This window comes from Prionailurus bengalensis, chromosome A2, assembly GCF_016509475.1.
Source record: "Prionailurus bengalensis isolate Pbe53 chromosome A2, Fcat_Pben_1.1_paternal_pri, whole genome shotgun sequence".
Classification (NCBI taxonomy): domain Eukaryota; kingdom Metazoa; phylum Chordata; class Mammalia; order Carnivora; family Felidae; genus Prionailurus; species Prionailurus bengalensis.
In genome coordinates, this window is record NC_057348.1 from 155,774,748 (window position 1) to 155,789,866 (window position 15,119).

At 40.9% G+C, this 15,119-nt stretch overlaps 1 protein-coding gene across 1 annotated transcript; it reads right to left on the minus strand.

Moving 5' to 3' along the window:
* Positions 1 to 8,859, minus strand: CLEC5A (C-type lectin domain containing 5A). Its single transcript, XM_043589749.1, has 7 exons — positions 8,699 to 8,859; positions 8,115 to 8,213; positions 7,231 to 7,290; positions 5,302 to 5,361; positions 4,851 to 4,987; positions 1,629 to 1,732; positions 1 to 219 (listed from the first exon to the last, which is right to left on the minus strand). Exons 2-7 carry the CDS (start codon positions 8,191 to 8,193, stop codon positions 105 to 107), a joined length of 555 nt encoding a protein of 184 aa, XP_043445684.1. The 5' UTR covers positions 8,194 to 8,213; positions 8,699 to 8,859; the 3' UTR covers positions 1 to 104.
* Between the last annotated feature and the right edge of the window lie 6,260 nt (positions 8,860 to 15,119).

Consider the following 15,119-nt stretch of genomic DNA (forward strand, 5'->3'; position numbering starts at 1 on the left):
GTAATTTGATGTTCTGTATTTCCTGTACCAATCCCAATCATATTCTTTTTGCTTTCTCCACAAGTGTGTTTGTTATTCTTGTCAGAGGCCACAGAGAACTGCAATCATTTCGCCAGCTTCTCACAAATCCAGCGCAAGTTGATGTTACATGGTGCAGCATCGAATGTATTTGTTAGGCCTATGGTCACGCAGTCGAAGTTCTGATGCTGATTGATAATGCTAAATGGGAAAGGAAGTGTGGTTAAGGCCCATTGTTCCAGTCCTGCCTTTTGCCAATTCCAGTCCCCCTTCTCCTATCCCCAAATCTAGCCCTACGCTGGCCCTCTTCTGTGAGCCTTCTCACAGCCTTCTCCTGTGAGGTGGACTCACAGTCTTGGATTAAATCACCCTTGTGCGTGGTAGAAACATCTCATCTGTCTTTGTCTCCTAGAAATAATGTTTTTTTTTAAATTTTTTTTTCAACGTTTATTTATTTTTGGGACAGAGAGAGCATGAACGGGGGAGGGGCAGAGAGAGAGGGAGACACAGAATCGGAAACAGGCTCCAGGCTCCGAGCCATCAGCCCAGAGCCCGATGCGGGGCTCGAACTCACAGACCGCGAGATCGTGACCTGAGCCGAAGTCGGACGCTTAACCGACTGCGCCACCCAGGCGCCCCAGAAATAATGTTTTAGTACTGTATGTGCTATGTTCACAGCAGGAGGATCGAGAGGTTGCTCTTCCTTTCCTAGGCACCAGCTGGCTTAAGGAGAAACTCTGTTGGCCTTTCCCCACCTCTTTTTCTGCCATTCAGCCCCTTTCAATCTGACTGGAAAGGGTCTGGTTTCATGGAAATGCCATGAGTTTTGGAGTCAAGTGGATGTGGCAGAGCCACAATTTAATCTACCCAGCTTGGTGATATTCAATACATTTTTAAGCCTCCCATCCTCAGTTCACCTGTCTGTTAAATGAGAATTAATAAAAGCTTTGTCTACAGCATCATTGTGAATACTGCAGGAAATGACATGAGTAAATGCTTAGCAAGTGCCTGGCATTTAGTAGACATTGAATGAATCTTCCTTGCCTTCCTTCTGTGAGAAGCCCAATTATAGGCTGGGGAACTGACTTGCTTTCTGTCTGACTCCACATCTTCTTGTGTATACCAGGAGTGTCACATTCTCCACCAACACTTATGTCCATGGAATGATACACAGGAGGTAGCTCTTGGGAATTGGCGTTCACAGCTTTAAGGTATAGACAGTTTCTAATAATAAACTTCCTTTACATAAAGAAGTCCCATCTGAGGAACTTGTAAAAACTTCGTAATAAAATGTAGTCTGTGAGTTAAAAGAGACTTATGAGATATATCAAACAAATGGTATATATGTGCATTTGTTTGCATCTTGATTTGAACAGAAGAACTCATTGGATGAATACTCTTCTCTCTACTTAGAAATGTTTGGCATTTTCCTTAATAAAAGTTTACCAAAAATGTGTCTCTGGGAATAGGTGCACTGGAAGAAAGGAGAGGAATAAAATAAAAAGCCAAGTCTCAGCTTTTGTGCTCTTCCAGGATAAACTCACTGAATCTCAGGTCTGGTCTCTTTAGGCAAACTAAGATCCTTAGAAAAACGTGAGATATTCACATACTTGCCATTGAATGGGGAGTTGTTGATCCAACGCCATGTTTTCTCTGTATCCTGGTATAAGCCAATAAAATACTTCTCAGCACCAATTATGTCCTGCAGAAATTTCTAGAAGTTAAAAAATAAACAGTTCAACAAAAAGGTTTATTTTTTATTTTTTATTATTATTTAAAAAAATTTTTTTTCTGTCGTCTCCCTTGTGCCAAAAGGCCCTGATTATATCTGATTCTGGGAACAGGAAGGCTGGTAAGGGACTCTGGGGCTGGCTGTAGCTGGCATCACCATAAACCCTAGAGTAGTTTTCGGTATACACAGAGCATCAGGATCACCTAGAGGTCTTGTTAAAACACAGCTTGATGGGCTCCTGATTCCTGGGAGGTCTAGTTTAGGGGACCAAGAATTTACATTCCTACCACATTCCCAGGTGATGCTGATGCTGCTTTCCAGGGACCACACTATGAAAATGAAGAGGAAGGGTACTATATGATCTAAAAAGGGACAATTTCAAATAATTCTTTTTTTACTTAGCATGCCTCTGTTTCACTGCCAGAAATCTTACATTCCAAATGAGGTTGGATTGAGTGAATTTCTTGAATTCTTAGCAAGGCAATATAGTTGGGGAGATTTAAAAGTGTGTTGAGAAATAATCAGTGAATTTTGAGTATTTGCTAAGTTGACACCAATCTATGATATCTTAGTTTCTTTATTAAACTAATGAATCACAAATCACTCTAGCCAGAAGTCTGGGAGTCCCTGGGCTCTTTTCTGTACTCTTTATAAACCTCCTGTCGTAAGTGAATGGGTATCCAAGTTCACTTGGATATTTCTCTATCCCAGGGCTATTGGCTTTATTCCTCTTTTTCCAATATTCTACTTCCCTGAAATGTCTCATTTCATTATTCTTTAAGATTAATTACTGTATTTACTTATTTAACAAAGATTTCTTGAGTATCCAGTGAGCCATTGTATGAGGCCAGGACATGGAAACAAATTGGTTTCTCCTTTAAAAATTTATGATCTGAAACAAGGGTTGGCAAACCACAGCCAGTGGTCAAAATCAAGACTTTAGCCTGTTTTGTAAATAAGGTTTTAGTGGAACACATCCAGGCCCATTTTTTACATATCATCTATGGTTGCTTTGAGCTACCAGGGCAGCATTAAGCGGTTGTGATAGAGACCGTATGACCTAAAAATATAAAATATTTACTCTCTGACCACCTGACCATTTTTTAAGAAAAATTTGCTGACAAATGGTTTAAAATAAGGGTTCTTAGCCCTTAACTCTCTTGCACTGATCCATGGATGGTTATGAAGGGGATTCATGAAGCTGTTGGAACTTTACTCAAAATATTATGCTTATGCAGTGTTTCTGGGAAGAGGTATATAGCTTTCATCACCATTGTTAAAATGTCAGTGATCCCAACATGTTGAAGATCCACAGGTCTAATAAGAGAAGATAGATGAGTTAATAAGCATAGTGAGGTCTCCCAGGTGTAGAGCTAGGGAATATGTACTAGGTATAGAACAGACAGAAAGGAGGAAGTGATCAATTCTACATGGATTTGGGGTCTTCTAGAAAGATGAAGTGATACTTGAGATGAATTCTGAAAAATAGCTGTTTGTCAGGAAAATGCTAGGGGAGGATGTGGGATTTCCTGGAAAAGGGAGCATCCGATCACAGGTGGACTGCAGGGCGCCTGAATGTGGTTATGTAGAGGGAGAAGGGAGGCTGGTGGAGAGACAAGACTGGCAAGAAGGGAGGTGCTAGACTACACAAGGCCTTATATGTCATGCTAGGAAAACTGGACTTTAATCCATGTTAATTTGGAAAATGGCACAGACAGTTTAGAGTCTTAGAGATATTTTTGTGTGGGTTCTATGGAGGATAAGTAAGAAGGGACAAAATCGGGGGTAAGGAGAGGAGTTGGAAGAATTCTGAAGAAATCCAGGTGAGAGATGAATAATTTTCTTTGGGGACAGAGAGGAAAAGAGTTGGTTAGCAACTAATTTAGGGGAGAAGAGAAGAGGTAAAGTCTCAGAAAACCATCAGCATTCAATCTTGGGTGACATGACTACTCACCAGTATTTGGATCACAAAAGGAGGAAGAGCATTTGAGGTAAAATATAATTTGGCTCAGTTTTGAACATGATGAGTTTGGGGTGCTTTTGAAAGATCAAAGTGGATTTTGATATACAGTCTGGTCTAGAGAAGACTAGCTAGGGATACATACTTGAGATCACTAGCAAATTGTTAGCATGATGAGCTTTTTCTGCAGAATGCCAAGGATGACACTTGAGATGCACCAGAACTTGAGGGTTGAGTAGAGGAAGAGTCAATTTCCTCTACTCAACCCCCTTGTCCCCTCTCCTTTTCTCCTTTCTTCCCCACAGCTTACTCCTGGTTTTCTACTGTAAGGCATTTCCCCTTAGCCTCAGAGGATCTGTAGCATCCTGACCCCTGCTCTTTGTTGGACACCTGTCACCAAGATTCAGAGAGGGCCCTCTTATGGGTTCTCTTCAACCACAGGAGGACTTTATAGATGAGAGGTGAAAGATAGAGGGCAGAGAAGCAGCCGTGGAGTATGTAGCACGTGCCTACCACTCAGCAGATGCTGGGATTTGAAGGAGAGGCAATGATCAAGAAGAAAACTTATGATCTAAAATTGATTAGAGCATGGGTTTTAGAGTTAGAGAGAACTCAATTCAATCCTGTCCTGTCATTAGTGTGTGTACAACCTGGGTCAAATTATTTTTCTCTACCCTAGCTTCCTCATATACAAGATATGGGTAATGATACCCCCTCATAATCTTTATGAGGATAAAAAGAGGTAGTAAAATAAAGGTTTTTCCATTGTGTTTGCCATTTTTACTATCCTAACTGTATACCACTATCCCAGTTCTATGACTTGATTCTTTCATGCACATCAGCTCATTTGGTCATTCCCTGCACTTTAAATGTCCTGACCCATCCTGAGGACTGGACCAGTGCACTGCTAAACTTCATGGGAGAGACGATACAGTGTGGATTTCCCTAGCTCAAATGACCTGAGGAATATACCCCACTGCTACTGTATTCTCCTACCTTCCGATTCAGAGCAAGGAGCTTGGGCTCTCAGCCAGCCACCTTTCCATTTCTCACCTCCACCCTGCCCCTACTCTACCAAATCACCCCACCATCTCCACCTGTGGAGGCTACTGTAGCATGGGCTTTTCCCAGTGCACTCACCAGTTTCTCTGGTGTGTTGACAATGGCCAAAGTGGATCCTTCTGTTTTGCAAAAGTCCCTGCTTTTGTTCCAAGACATTTCAAAAGGGGACAACCAAAAGCATTCTCCTTGGTGAAAATACCACCTGTTGGGACAGACTAAAGAAATGAGACAAAAGAGAGTGTAGGATTAGTGGTTTGGAGCGTGAACCCTGGAATGGAGTCATAACATAGTAGGGGATGAATGTCTTTATAGCAGTTATATCTCTAGAAATCATCCTCAATCCAGGAAGAAATCCCATGCAGTCTAGTATTAGTTTCCCTGTGGACAACATGACAGGGATTAATTGGAAGGTCTTTATGGCCCTTTGGGGCAAAAAAGTTCCATAAGAAAGGAGGCAATGGGAAAAGTGTCTAAGAATTCAGCACTTAAGAACCTCATGTCGAGGGGAGATAATTGTCATGCACTTTACCTGTTCCATAGCTCTGTGTGGGAAGTAGGGTGACATTACTGCTCCCGAAAGTCAGTGGGACTGAAACAAAAAGAAATTCTGAAGGCAACTGCATCATGAATACAACACAGAGCGGGTATTGAGTCCCTGGTTTGTCTCTGGACAGTGGCAAAGACGAGACACTCTTGGCCACCCCCTGCGAGAATTTTTCATTTTCTTTCTTTGAAGCTTCCAGCTAACTACTACTATTTTTTGTCATGCCCTGCACCCTAAGTCCTATTTCATATCTTTGTGTGTGTGTGTGTGGCAATAGGTGTGAAATGTTGAGAAAAAGCACAGCAGAAAGGAAGAGGAGTGGGTGAATTTAGTACCAGGAGGGAAATTTCTCACTCCTTTCTATATATACTTTTGACAGTGTTCCCCTCTCCAAGGCGCTGTTTGGAGCACTGCCTTCTGGGCTCCACAGAGCAGGTGCCATTCATCCCATGTCTGATCTCCCAACACCCCCCCTCCCACCCCACTCCCCACCCCTGTGAGCCCTCCTTCCGCAGGCATCTCTTGGCTCCTTCTTATGGGAACCTGTCAATTCTAAGAATTGAGGCTAACTGGAACTAGGTTCAAGACTGGGGGTACTGGCAGACATGGAGGCAGGTGAACATTCCAGAGATTTCCTACAAGCAGAGTCCGTTTATTTCTTTAAATATAAATAGGGGAACTGATAGGCCTCTAAGAAGCCTCATTTTCCCCGGTTGGCCAAGCAGATACTGCAGTGGCTTCAGACGCTGGTCAAAACCTCTCCTCAGCTGCCCAGTTATTTGTCTTGTGTGGTTGAAGACCAATTTAGTTTACCCAGACACCAAATCAGCAACTTAAATTATATTAATGAAACATACAAGTGAGCATTCACTTTTTATTTCAGTCCCCAGCTCAAAGGCTCTTTGTAATGTAAAATAACCTGGTTTTCATGAGAAACTATTTTGGGATTATAGCTGCACAGAACTTTGTAAGTATTTCATGAATATTTCCTCCATTTAACTCACTGTTCTGGGAGCCTCAGCTGATATGAAGATGAACAAGAAATTATCTTTCTCCTAAAGATGTTTGTAGTAATTAATGTTTTAAGAGGAAGTGAGAGGGAGGTCCTTGGAAAAGCTTTAAGAGGAGGAGGTTTGATAGGGAAAGCCCTCGTTTTTGCCCCTTCACTTCTGGCATGGGGCTTTGTGCTTTATAGAGGACAGCTGACTGGTATCTCCTGTTCGCATTCTTCTGTTGGTCTAGCAGAGTGATCGGCACACAAAAAAATACCGATTATAATCTTTGAGTTTTTTGTGGGACATGTTTTTTTTTATGGCAATTCCTGTAGGTGTACAACATGTCAGAGTTTATAAGGTACTTTCTAATTACATTATAGTAATTATATACAAATCATCCTCATACCCAGGAGGAAAACTGAGGATCAGAAATTTCAATCAGCTTAGTCTAGGTTTCCCATCGATAAAAGCAAGGAAGTTAATTAGATCCTTTTTCTTCTGGGAGTGCTGCACTTTCCCCCCTCACTTTGAGATATAAACATTGTGTAAGTTTAATTAGGTGTACAAGGTGATGATTTGATCCATGTATATATTACAAAATTATTAACTACACAGTAAGGCTAGTTAACACCCCCATCACGTCACATAATTCCCCCCCCCCCTCTTTTTTGGTGGTGAGAATATTTAAGATTTAGTCTTTTAGCAACTTTCAAGTAGTGTGTAATACAGTCTTGTAAACTATAGTCATCACACTATACATTAGATCCCCAGAATGTATTCTTCTTATAGCAATTAGAGTATCTTTATGGACCCTTCCTGCAAATGAATTTCTTGAGAAAGAAGGGCTGGAGAAAGGTCTGTAAGAAGTCAGCACACAAGAACCTGGAGGTGCAGAGGAGATACTTGTCATGCACATTACCTGTTCCATAGCTCTCTGTGGGAAGGAAGCTGACATTACTTCCGCCAAAAATCTGTGGGACTGCAAAGAAAATCAGTTGTTGGCTCAGTCCCAAAGGTGGCTACACGATAAATATAACAAACCAACATCACTGCGGGGGCTTCTGGGGCGCCATGATTGTTACTGTGTGATCAGAAGCTCTCTGACTCAGGTCAACAAAGATGTGTAGGTGGGGTTTTTTTTTTTGTAAATGTGTTTACTTATTCATATTCATATTTTCTTCCTGCTCTCTTCTGTGATAGGAAATGCAGCTTCAGTTTGAGTCAGAGGGAAGACACCTTTTACTCAACTGCCTCTTTCACTCATGTTTCCTTCCTCATTCATGTTCCCTACCAGTTTCTGGGGCTGGAGAAGATTCTTGCTACAACTGCAGTGAAACCCTTTGCTATGGAGACTCTTCTCCTAAGCATCTGGATGGAAGTTTCTATGGACACAGGGGGAAATCTGTCCCCTAGTAAGATCCCATTACCTTATTATGCAGCTCTTACCTCAGCCCTGTCATTGGGTTGAACTGACACTGATTTTCAAGTTTGAGCAGCAATAAGAAGCACTGACAAGTATTTTGCCTCAGATTACCCAACTAACATTGTAGTGGCGAAAGCTTTGTGTGGTGTTCAACCATCAGACACTGGTCGGTTCTACATACCCAAGGCAGACCAAGGCACCTGGCCCATTGTGTGTGCTGGGAAGTGAGACAAGTATTGTCAGTTGCCCCTACACTGGGTCCCTGCCCTCAACTGGAAAGACTTAGGCGTGTAACCTTTATATTCAAATACACATTTTGGGAAAAAAGTCAAAGAACAAGACCGTATGAGGTTAGGGTAAGAGGTTGTTCAAATACTCACAATAAAGCAGGAAAAAGGTCATTCCAACCATTTTAAGCACCACTATGATAAGCCCAGAGATTATCATATGCCAATTCATGATGAAGGAGATGAGAAGGCCTGTGGGGATTAGAGCGCAGTACCACATTCAGAATCTGGGAACAAGGCTTCTTTCCAGCAGGACTTATGCCTCTTTTCCAGAGCACCCTTGGGGGGCTTTGAAGGCAGGCATGCCATTGACAGCTAGCTACAAGTATGAGATTTGACCCATGCCCAGAAGATGCATAGGATCTTGTACTGATGGAATGCTCCCTCTCCTTCACCCACACTTTAGCTCTAGACTTTATCCATGTCTATTTGTGGCCTCCTAAACTCTGTCTAATGAAATAAATCCTCTCCTGGACTCTTTGAGAACCTTTAGCTTTGAAATGACCCTGATCTCTGGGACCTACTCTGTGGTCTTGGCCATACAGACTACAGCTGTCAGAAGACCCAGTCTCTAAAAGCCTATGCCAGGACTCTGACAGACAGGACAGGTGTCTCCGAAGGTCTTGGCATTGGGGAAGGGCCAACAATCTGTGCCGATAACAGACAAACAGACTCACCTGCTCTCTCTTGGGAAGGTTGGCTTAGTTTGCAGATGGGGTCTTATGCTTGGTGTGGTGGGGAGAGGCACCTTCAGAGAATATGCTCCTTCTGTTCAAGCACCGTCCTTCCTTCTTCACACAGTGTTTCTATCTTAGCAGCATCCCTGAGCAAACACTTCTTCCTGTTAAGTCTTCTTGGCAATGGGAGTGGGTGGGGCAAGGAGGAGAAGGGAGTTTTTAGACTCTGCAAGAGGAAGCTTCCTGCCAGAGGGGATCTAGTAAAGGGGAACATTTTTAGAGGACTTTGGAAAACCACCTTGACACAGACTCACCCTTTCTATGTGTCTGAATCTACTTGAAATACAGTAGAAAGGAAAGGTAGTAAAAGGTTAACAAATAGGGAATCTGGGTGAAGGATATCTGGAAATTATTTGTACTTTCCTTGCAACATTTCTGCATAGCTGAAATTATGTCAAAAATAAAAATTTTAAGCAAAAGAAATCCATCTGAAGTCACTAATGTTAATGAGAAGGTCCACTCACTGTCTGCTCCATTCACTGTCATACAGCTCTGCACAGTACCTTTCATCATGGACTCCTCTCTGGTCCCAGACTAGGTGCCACCTAAAGATGGGGACCATTCAGTATTTCTTGAGCATGGCACTCTGCTAGATGGAGGAAGTGAAGTGAGGGTGAACAATACTAACGTCTTATTATCAGGGAATTTTTACTGCATATTAAATTTGAAGTTTTCCTTTTATTATATTTCCCTAATAGAAAAGCTACATGTGCTTATTACAAAAAATGGTTAGAAAATATTCACAGGGAAAATTTAAAAAACAAAAATGTCTAAATAAATCCACACATTCAGCTGTGATCACTGTTAACATCTCTGGTCGTATATTCTTTCTAAATGAGTAGATAATAGAAAGATAGATGGTAGATTAGATAGATATATAGATGATAGATTAGATAGATAGATAGATAGATAGATAGATAGATAGATAGATAGATAATAGATGACAGGTAGATGCTGGTTCATTTAGATAAATGGTATCGTATTATATATGTTGTTTTGTAACCAAATCCTATAGGTTAAGCTAGCACTATATGGATATCCTTCCATATTAAAATATGGATTTTGGTAATGTATTATTTTAAAGTTTATTTATTTATTCATTTATTTATTTTAAAGTAATCTCTATACCCAACGTGGCCTAGAACTCACAGCTCTGAGATCAAGTCACATGCTCCACCAACTGAGCCAGCCAGGTGTCCTGGTAATGTATTATTTAATATACATATAGTATTTAAATATAAACATATATAATTTAATTAACAATTGGCATCTGTAATCCTTCGGGTAAAGTGTAGTGGATATGAAAAAAGTTTTAAGTTAGTCCTGGGTTACTGGTAACTTTAAGTTAGTCTTGGTTACTGCTTCTGCCATCTACTAGCTAGGATGTCCTTGACTAAGTTCCTTAATCTCTTTCCATTTCTTTGTTTAGTAATAGGAGTAATTATAGTAAATGTCAGATAACAATGTTGTGAGAATTAGCCAAGGTAATGCTTACAATTTTATTAGCATGATACCTGTCACCTTGATATAATTTCTTAGTACTCTACCTATTTTGTAATGTTGACATCAAAAGCTTTTGGAGTCCACAGCCCATTTGGGAAGATTACTGGAAAGGGCCTTCTAGCTGCATGGTTGTAAGGAAGGTGTCATACATTGTTCTCTGAAGAAAGATGAGATCACTGTAATCCTCAATCAGATGTTATAGGCTGAGATATAAGATTTTCTGCTTTGTGGGTCCAATTAGACATTTTTCCTCCAGACCAAGCCCTAAAAATACAGGAGAAAGTCTTTCTTAAAGAAGAAAACTGAGTTTAATGGGTATAGAGTTTGATTTTACAAGAAGACAAGAGCTATGGAAATGGATGGTGGTGATGGCTGCACAAAATTATGAATGCACTTATCAGTGGTCAAGGTGGAAAATTTGATGTATATTTTACCACCATTAAAATATTGAAAAAGAAACCCTGAAGTTTGACTTTGGTAGTCTTCACATGATATTAAGATGAAAATGCAGTCTTTAGGATGTATATTATGCAATATGATAATTGTCTTTATAAGACAATGGAGTCCCCTGTAAACTGAAAGCACCAAAGAGATCAGGGAGATAGAAAGCCTTTCCCATACCTGTTTTTGGAAAAACTTTGAAGGGGACACAGTATATAGCTAAACAAGGCTTCTGGGTATACTCTGGGTGTGTTGGGGGGAAAATAGCATGTGTGTGTGTGTGTGTGTGTGTGTGTGTGAGAGAGAGAGAGAGAGAGAGAGAGAGAGAGAGAGAGAGAGAGAGAGGATTGAAATGGATAGTCATTAACAGCTCTTCTAAGGAAGAACAGAAGTAGAGACAATGGAGTATCCCTTCCCTCAGCTTCCAGGATCAATGATTAAAGCGGCCAGAGTATGGCACCAAATAGATGGATTGCCTGTTTTCAGAATCTACACGCTGTGATGACAATGGCAGCAAAAATACCAGTGACAGTGGGGACTGCGACTGCCCTCTTTGGACTGATAAGCAACCATGGATATCGTGTGGAGGTATCTGGGAAGGAAATCTAGAAGAAGGGGCTCTTATGATTCATTGCTTGGTGTTTTGGAGTAGTATCAATATGACCGTTTACAAAAATGACTACATTTTATACCTCACACACAGAAAGATAGATGAATCCTGTCTCTTGAGCTTTATTAAGCACCTATACATTTAAATGTATGTATGTCCCTCACTCTATATTGCAGGAATTCTTCCAAGCAGTTTAATGAGAAAACTTGGAAATTGAAAGAGACCTGTTGTTTCCTCTTTTCTTCCCAGTCCCAATCTTGAAAGGATTGTCAGTTTTTACTGCCTCCTCTCCCTTGCCTCCCACTTTCTCCTCAGCTCACTCCAGTCTGAATCCCACCATGACTACATCATGAAGTAATGATTCCTACTCGATAGTTAAATGAATACCATTTGGTCTTCAAATTTCCTGATCTTGAACAGGGCCCCACAGCATCTTATGTTGTATACTTTTCCTTGGCCTCCATGACTCCACGTTCTGCTGGTTTCCCATCTTTCTCTCTAGACTCTCTTTACTTTCTTCTCTGCCTATTCCTAAAATTATATACTTATCCCTCTTCTCTTCCAAGTCTCATGGTTTCAGTCACCATGCTCATGAAGATGATTCTCAAATCTTCACTCTGAATTTCAGATCTGTGTATCTTTTGACTAGTTTCACTTTTCACTGAGATGTTCCACAGACAATCTGGAGTTTGCATGTCCCTAAATATATTAATTAATTAATTAATTAATTAACTCTCTTTTAAAACACATTCATCCTCTTATGTTCTCTGTCTCAGAATGTGAAGATCATCTATTCAGTTTCCCAAATCATAGAAGGTGGGTCTTCTCCTTGGCTCCTCTCTCTCTTCCCTCTCTCTTCTCTTCTCTTCCCATCCACTCGAACTCCATACCATGATGATTCTGTCTCCTCAAGTGTGTCAGACCTGTGTTCTTGTCTCCTTTTTCACAGCTGCTCCTTGAGGTCTCACCAGCTCTCCCTTCCATCTTCTCAACTATCTCCAAAAAACCCTCTCACCATACTCTTGCTTCAACAGTTCACTCTGCAGTCAGGATGATTTTTCTAAAATGCAGACTTGATTAGATCACTTCCCGGATGAAATGTGTGAGTAACTTTCCGTTGCTGTTAGCATAAGGTTTGGGTTCCTCATTGTGGTCTATGAGTCTTTGTGTGTTCATTATTGCAGCAAATGTTGCTGAGTGCTTGCCATGTGCCGGACATGTTTCTTGGGATGTGCGTTCTGGTTTTTCTGTGCATCTCAGGATACCACATCTACCCATGCACTGTCTGCTAGCAACATTACACTTCTAGTTCTTTATTCACTCTCCTGGATCCAAGTCTTCACATATTCACCTGACATATATTTATTGAGCACATAATATGTGCAAAGCCGTAATTGAATCACCTCGCCTCTCCCAAGGACATATACATTCTTATATATTCTCTTTAACTAGATAATTTTGACTCATTCTTTGAGTCTAAGGGGAAATGTGACTTCATTCAGGAAAATCTCCCTGATTCTCCTTTCTTGGGTTTAGGTGCCCTTTATCTATGGACTCATGATATCATGTCCTTTTTCCCTGAAGGCTAAGGTAAAGGCATGATAAAGTACTTGTTTGCTTCCCCTGCTAGACTCTATGAAGTCAAGAAGACGGGGCTGAGCTTATTTTCATCAGCACCGGAACCCTGGCATATCCACAGTGTGTGGAACACTGCACTGTGGCATTAGGCTTCTAGGCTTACTGGATTTTTATCATGTACTTGCGGGAATGTGGTAGGGCCTCTAAAATACTTTTAATCAATTAAAAATTTGTGTAATATTCTTTGTGCAAATTAAGTCATTTTCAATAAGGATAATTTAAGAGCCAGACCACCTCTGAAGGTATTGATTCCTGGTTAGAAAATGTCATATCTTACTTAAATAACCATCCTGAAGTATGGATTGTGACTATAGTACCTCAAATGGTAACTAACCACCTCCTAGTTTATATAGGGTTCATTTATGTTCACATATATGTTACTAATACTGTGTCATTTTAAAGTAAATTGCCACCCAGACAATGCAAGCCCCAAAATTCATAGAATGCATGGAATAAGTCTGCTTTTGGAATAACAAGAAGAATCCTCCATTAGAACAGTATTATGTATACTCAAACCTGAAGAGTCAAGAGCTGGAGGTGAGGGGCGGTTGAAGAGCCTGGAATGGAGAAGATTTAGAGACTCTGGGAAGGTTGTCAGGTTCTGGAACCTACCAGGAGCAGCATGGAAACCCTAATAGTTGGCTTCCACTTTGTGCAGTGACTCACTGAATAAATAAGAAGTCGTGCTGCAGAGGACAGTCATCCAATTGGATAATGAGGGCATTTCTGTATTACTAGCAAGCTCCCGTGGCACAATAAAAAAGCGCTACACTCAGTGGTTAGATATCTGCTCAGGTTGTCTCTAGTTGGGCAAAACAGAACTGAGGAGGTAAAAATAACTTTCTCCATGTTTCTTCATCAGACCCTATAAAATTTGACCCTTTCAATATTGATCCCATCCCATTGCGACCTTGAATGTGGGGAGGACGTCCTCATCTCCCACTTCAGAGTTTAACATAGAGGAGAATACAGTCACTCAAAATAAGTGAACCTTGTGAAGAAAGACATGCACATCTGTCTGTGCCACAAAGTCTTAGGAGACACAGGAGATGCTGGAAAACATCTCTCTTGTGTTTTCATTGAAATGTTAAAGAACACTGACTGGTCCTATAAAAAGAATGTGCCCTAATATCGTGAAATGGATGAATAAATGCTTTGAGATGTATTGGCTGATGTTTGAAGCAATTAGTGGAGTGAAGGTTTCCAAATAGCAGATTAGATACTGCAGAAAAAGAATGAGAATATTTGAAGATAGTACTAAAGTGTCAATTCAGAATTCATAGAGAGAGGGAAAAAAAGAAAGAAATGTGATTAGAGGAGGAAGAGGATGTGGTGCTGGATCCAACAGAACTGTTACATACACTGTGCCTTGCAGAAGAGAGAACACAAAAACTTCATAATAAATATAAGAGCAGCAATAATCAAAGAAATTGTGGAAGAAATGTAAGCAAAAAAATAAAAAGCTGAAAGTTACACAAAATCAATGAAAAGGGATCCAAACCTACAAAACTGGGGATTTCTTTTAAAAAGTGTAAAATGAGGGGCACTTGGGTGGCTCAGTCGGTTGGGCGTCCGACTTCGGCTCAGGTCATGATCTCGCGGTCCGTGAGTTCAAGCCCTGCGTCGGGCTCTGTGCTGACAGCTCGGAGCCTGGAGCCTGCTTCGGATTCTGTGTTTCCCTTTCTCTCTGCCCCTCTCCCACTCATGCTCTGTCTGTCTGTCTGTCTGTCTCTCTCTCTCTCTCAAAAATAAATAAACATTTTTTAAAAAGAGTAAACAGCAAACACAGTCTAGAGGGCTTTGGGTAGAAAGATCTATGAAAGAAGTAACATACTAGGTTTGTTTGGGATCTTTGTTTAAAAAAACTCTAAGTCCCAGAAGATCATAAATCAACATCTAGAGTTTTGATGGGGATGCTCAGGAACTAATAGAAGTGAAATACATGACAGAGTTTAACTTAAACTTGCTCATGGGATATGGTTGGTAGAACTCCACATTGGGAGAGCCCAGAGCCTGTCTGTGGTCTCTGGGGTCCAATCCTAACTGATGGGAAGCCTGATAGGAGGCAGGAGTCTACCCTTCTTTCTAGTCTGGAAACTCAGCAACCTTCAGGAGAATTTTCTCGGAGCGATGTTCTTGTTTTGTTACCCTTAATAGAAAAATGACACC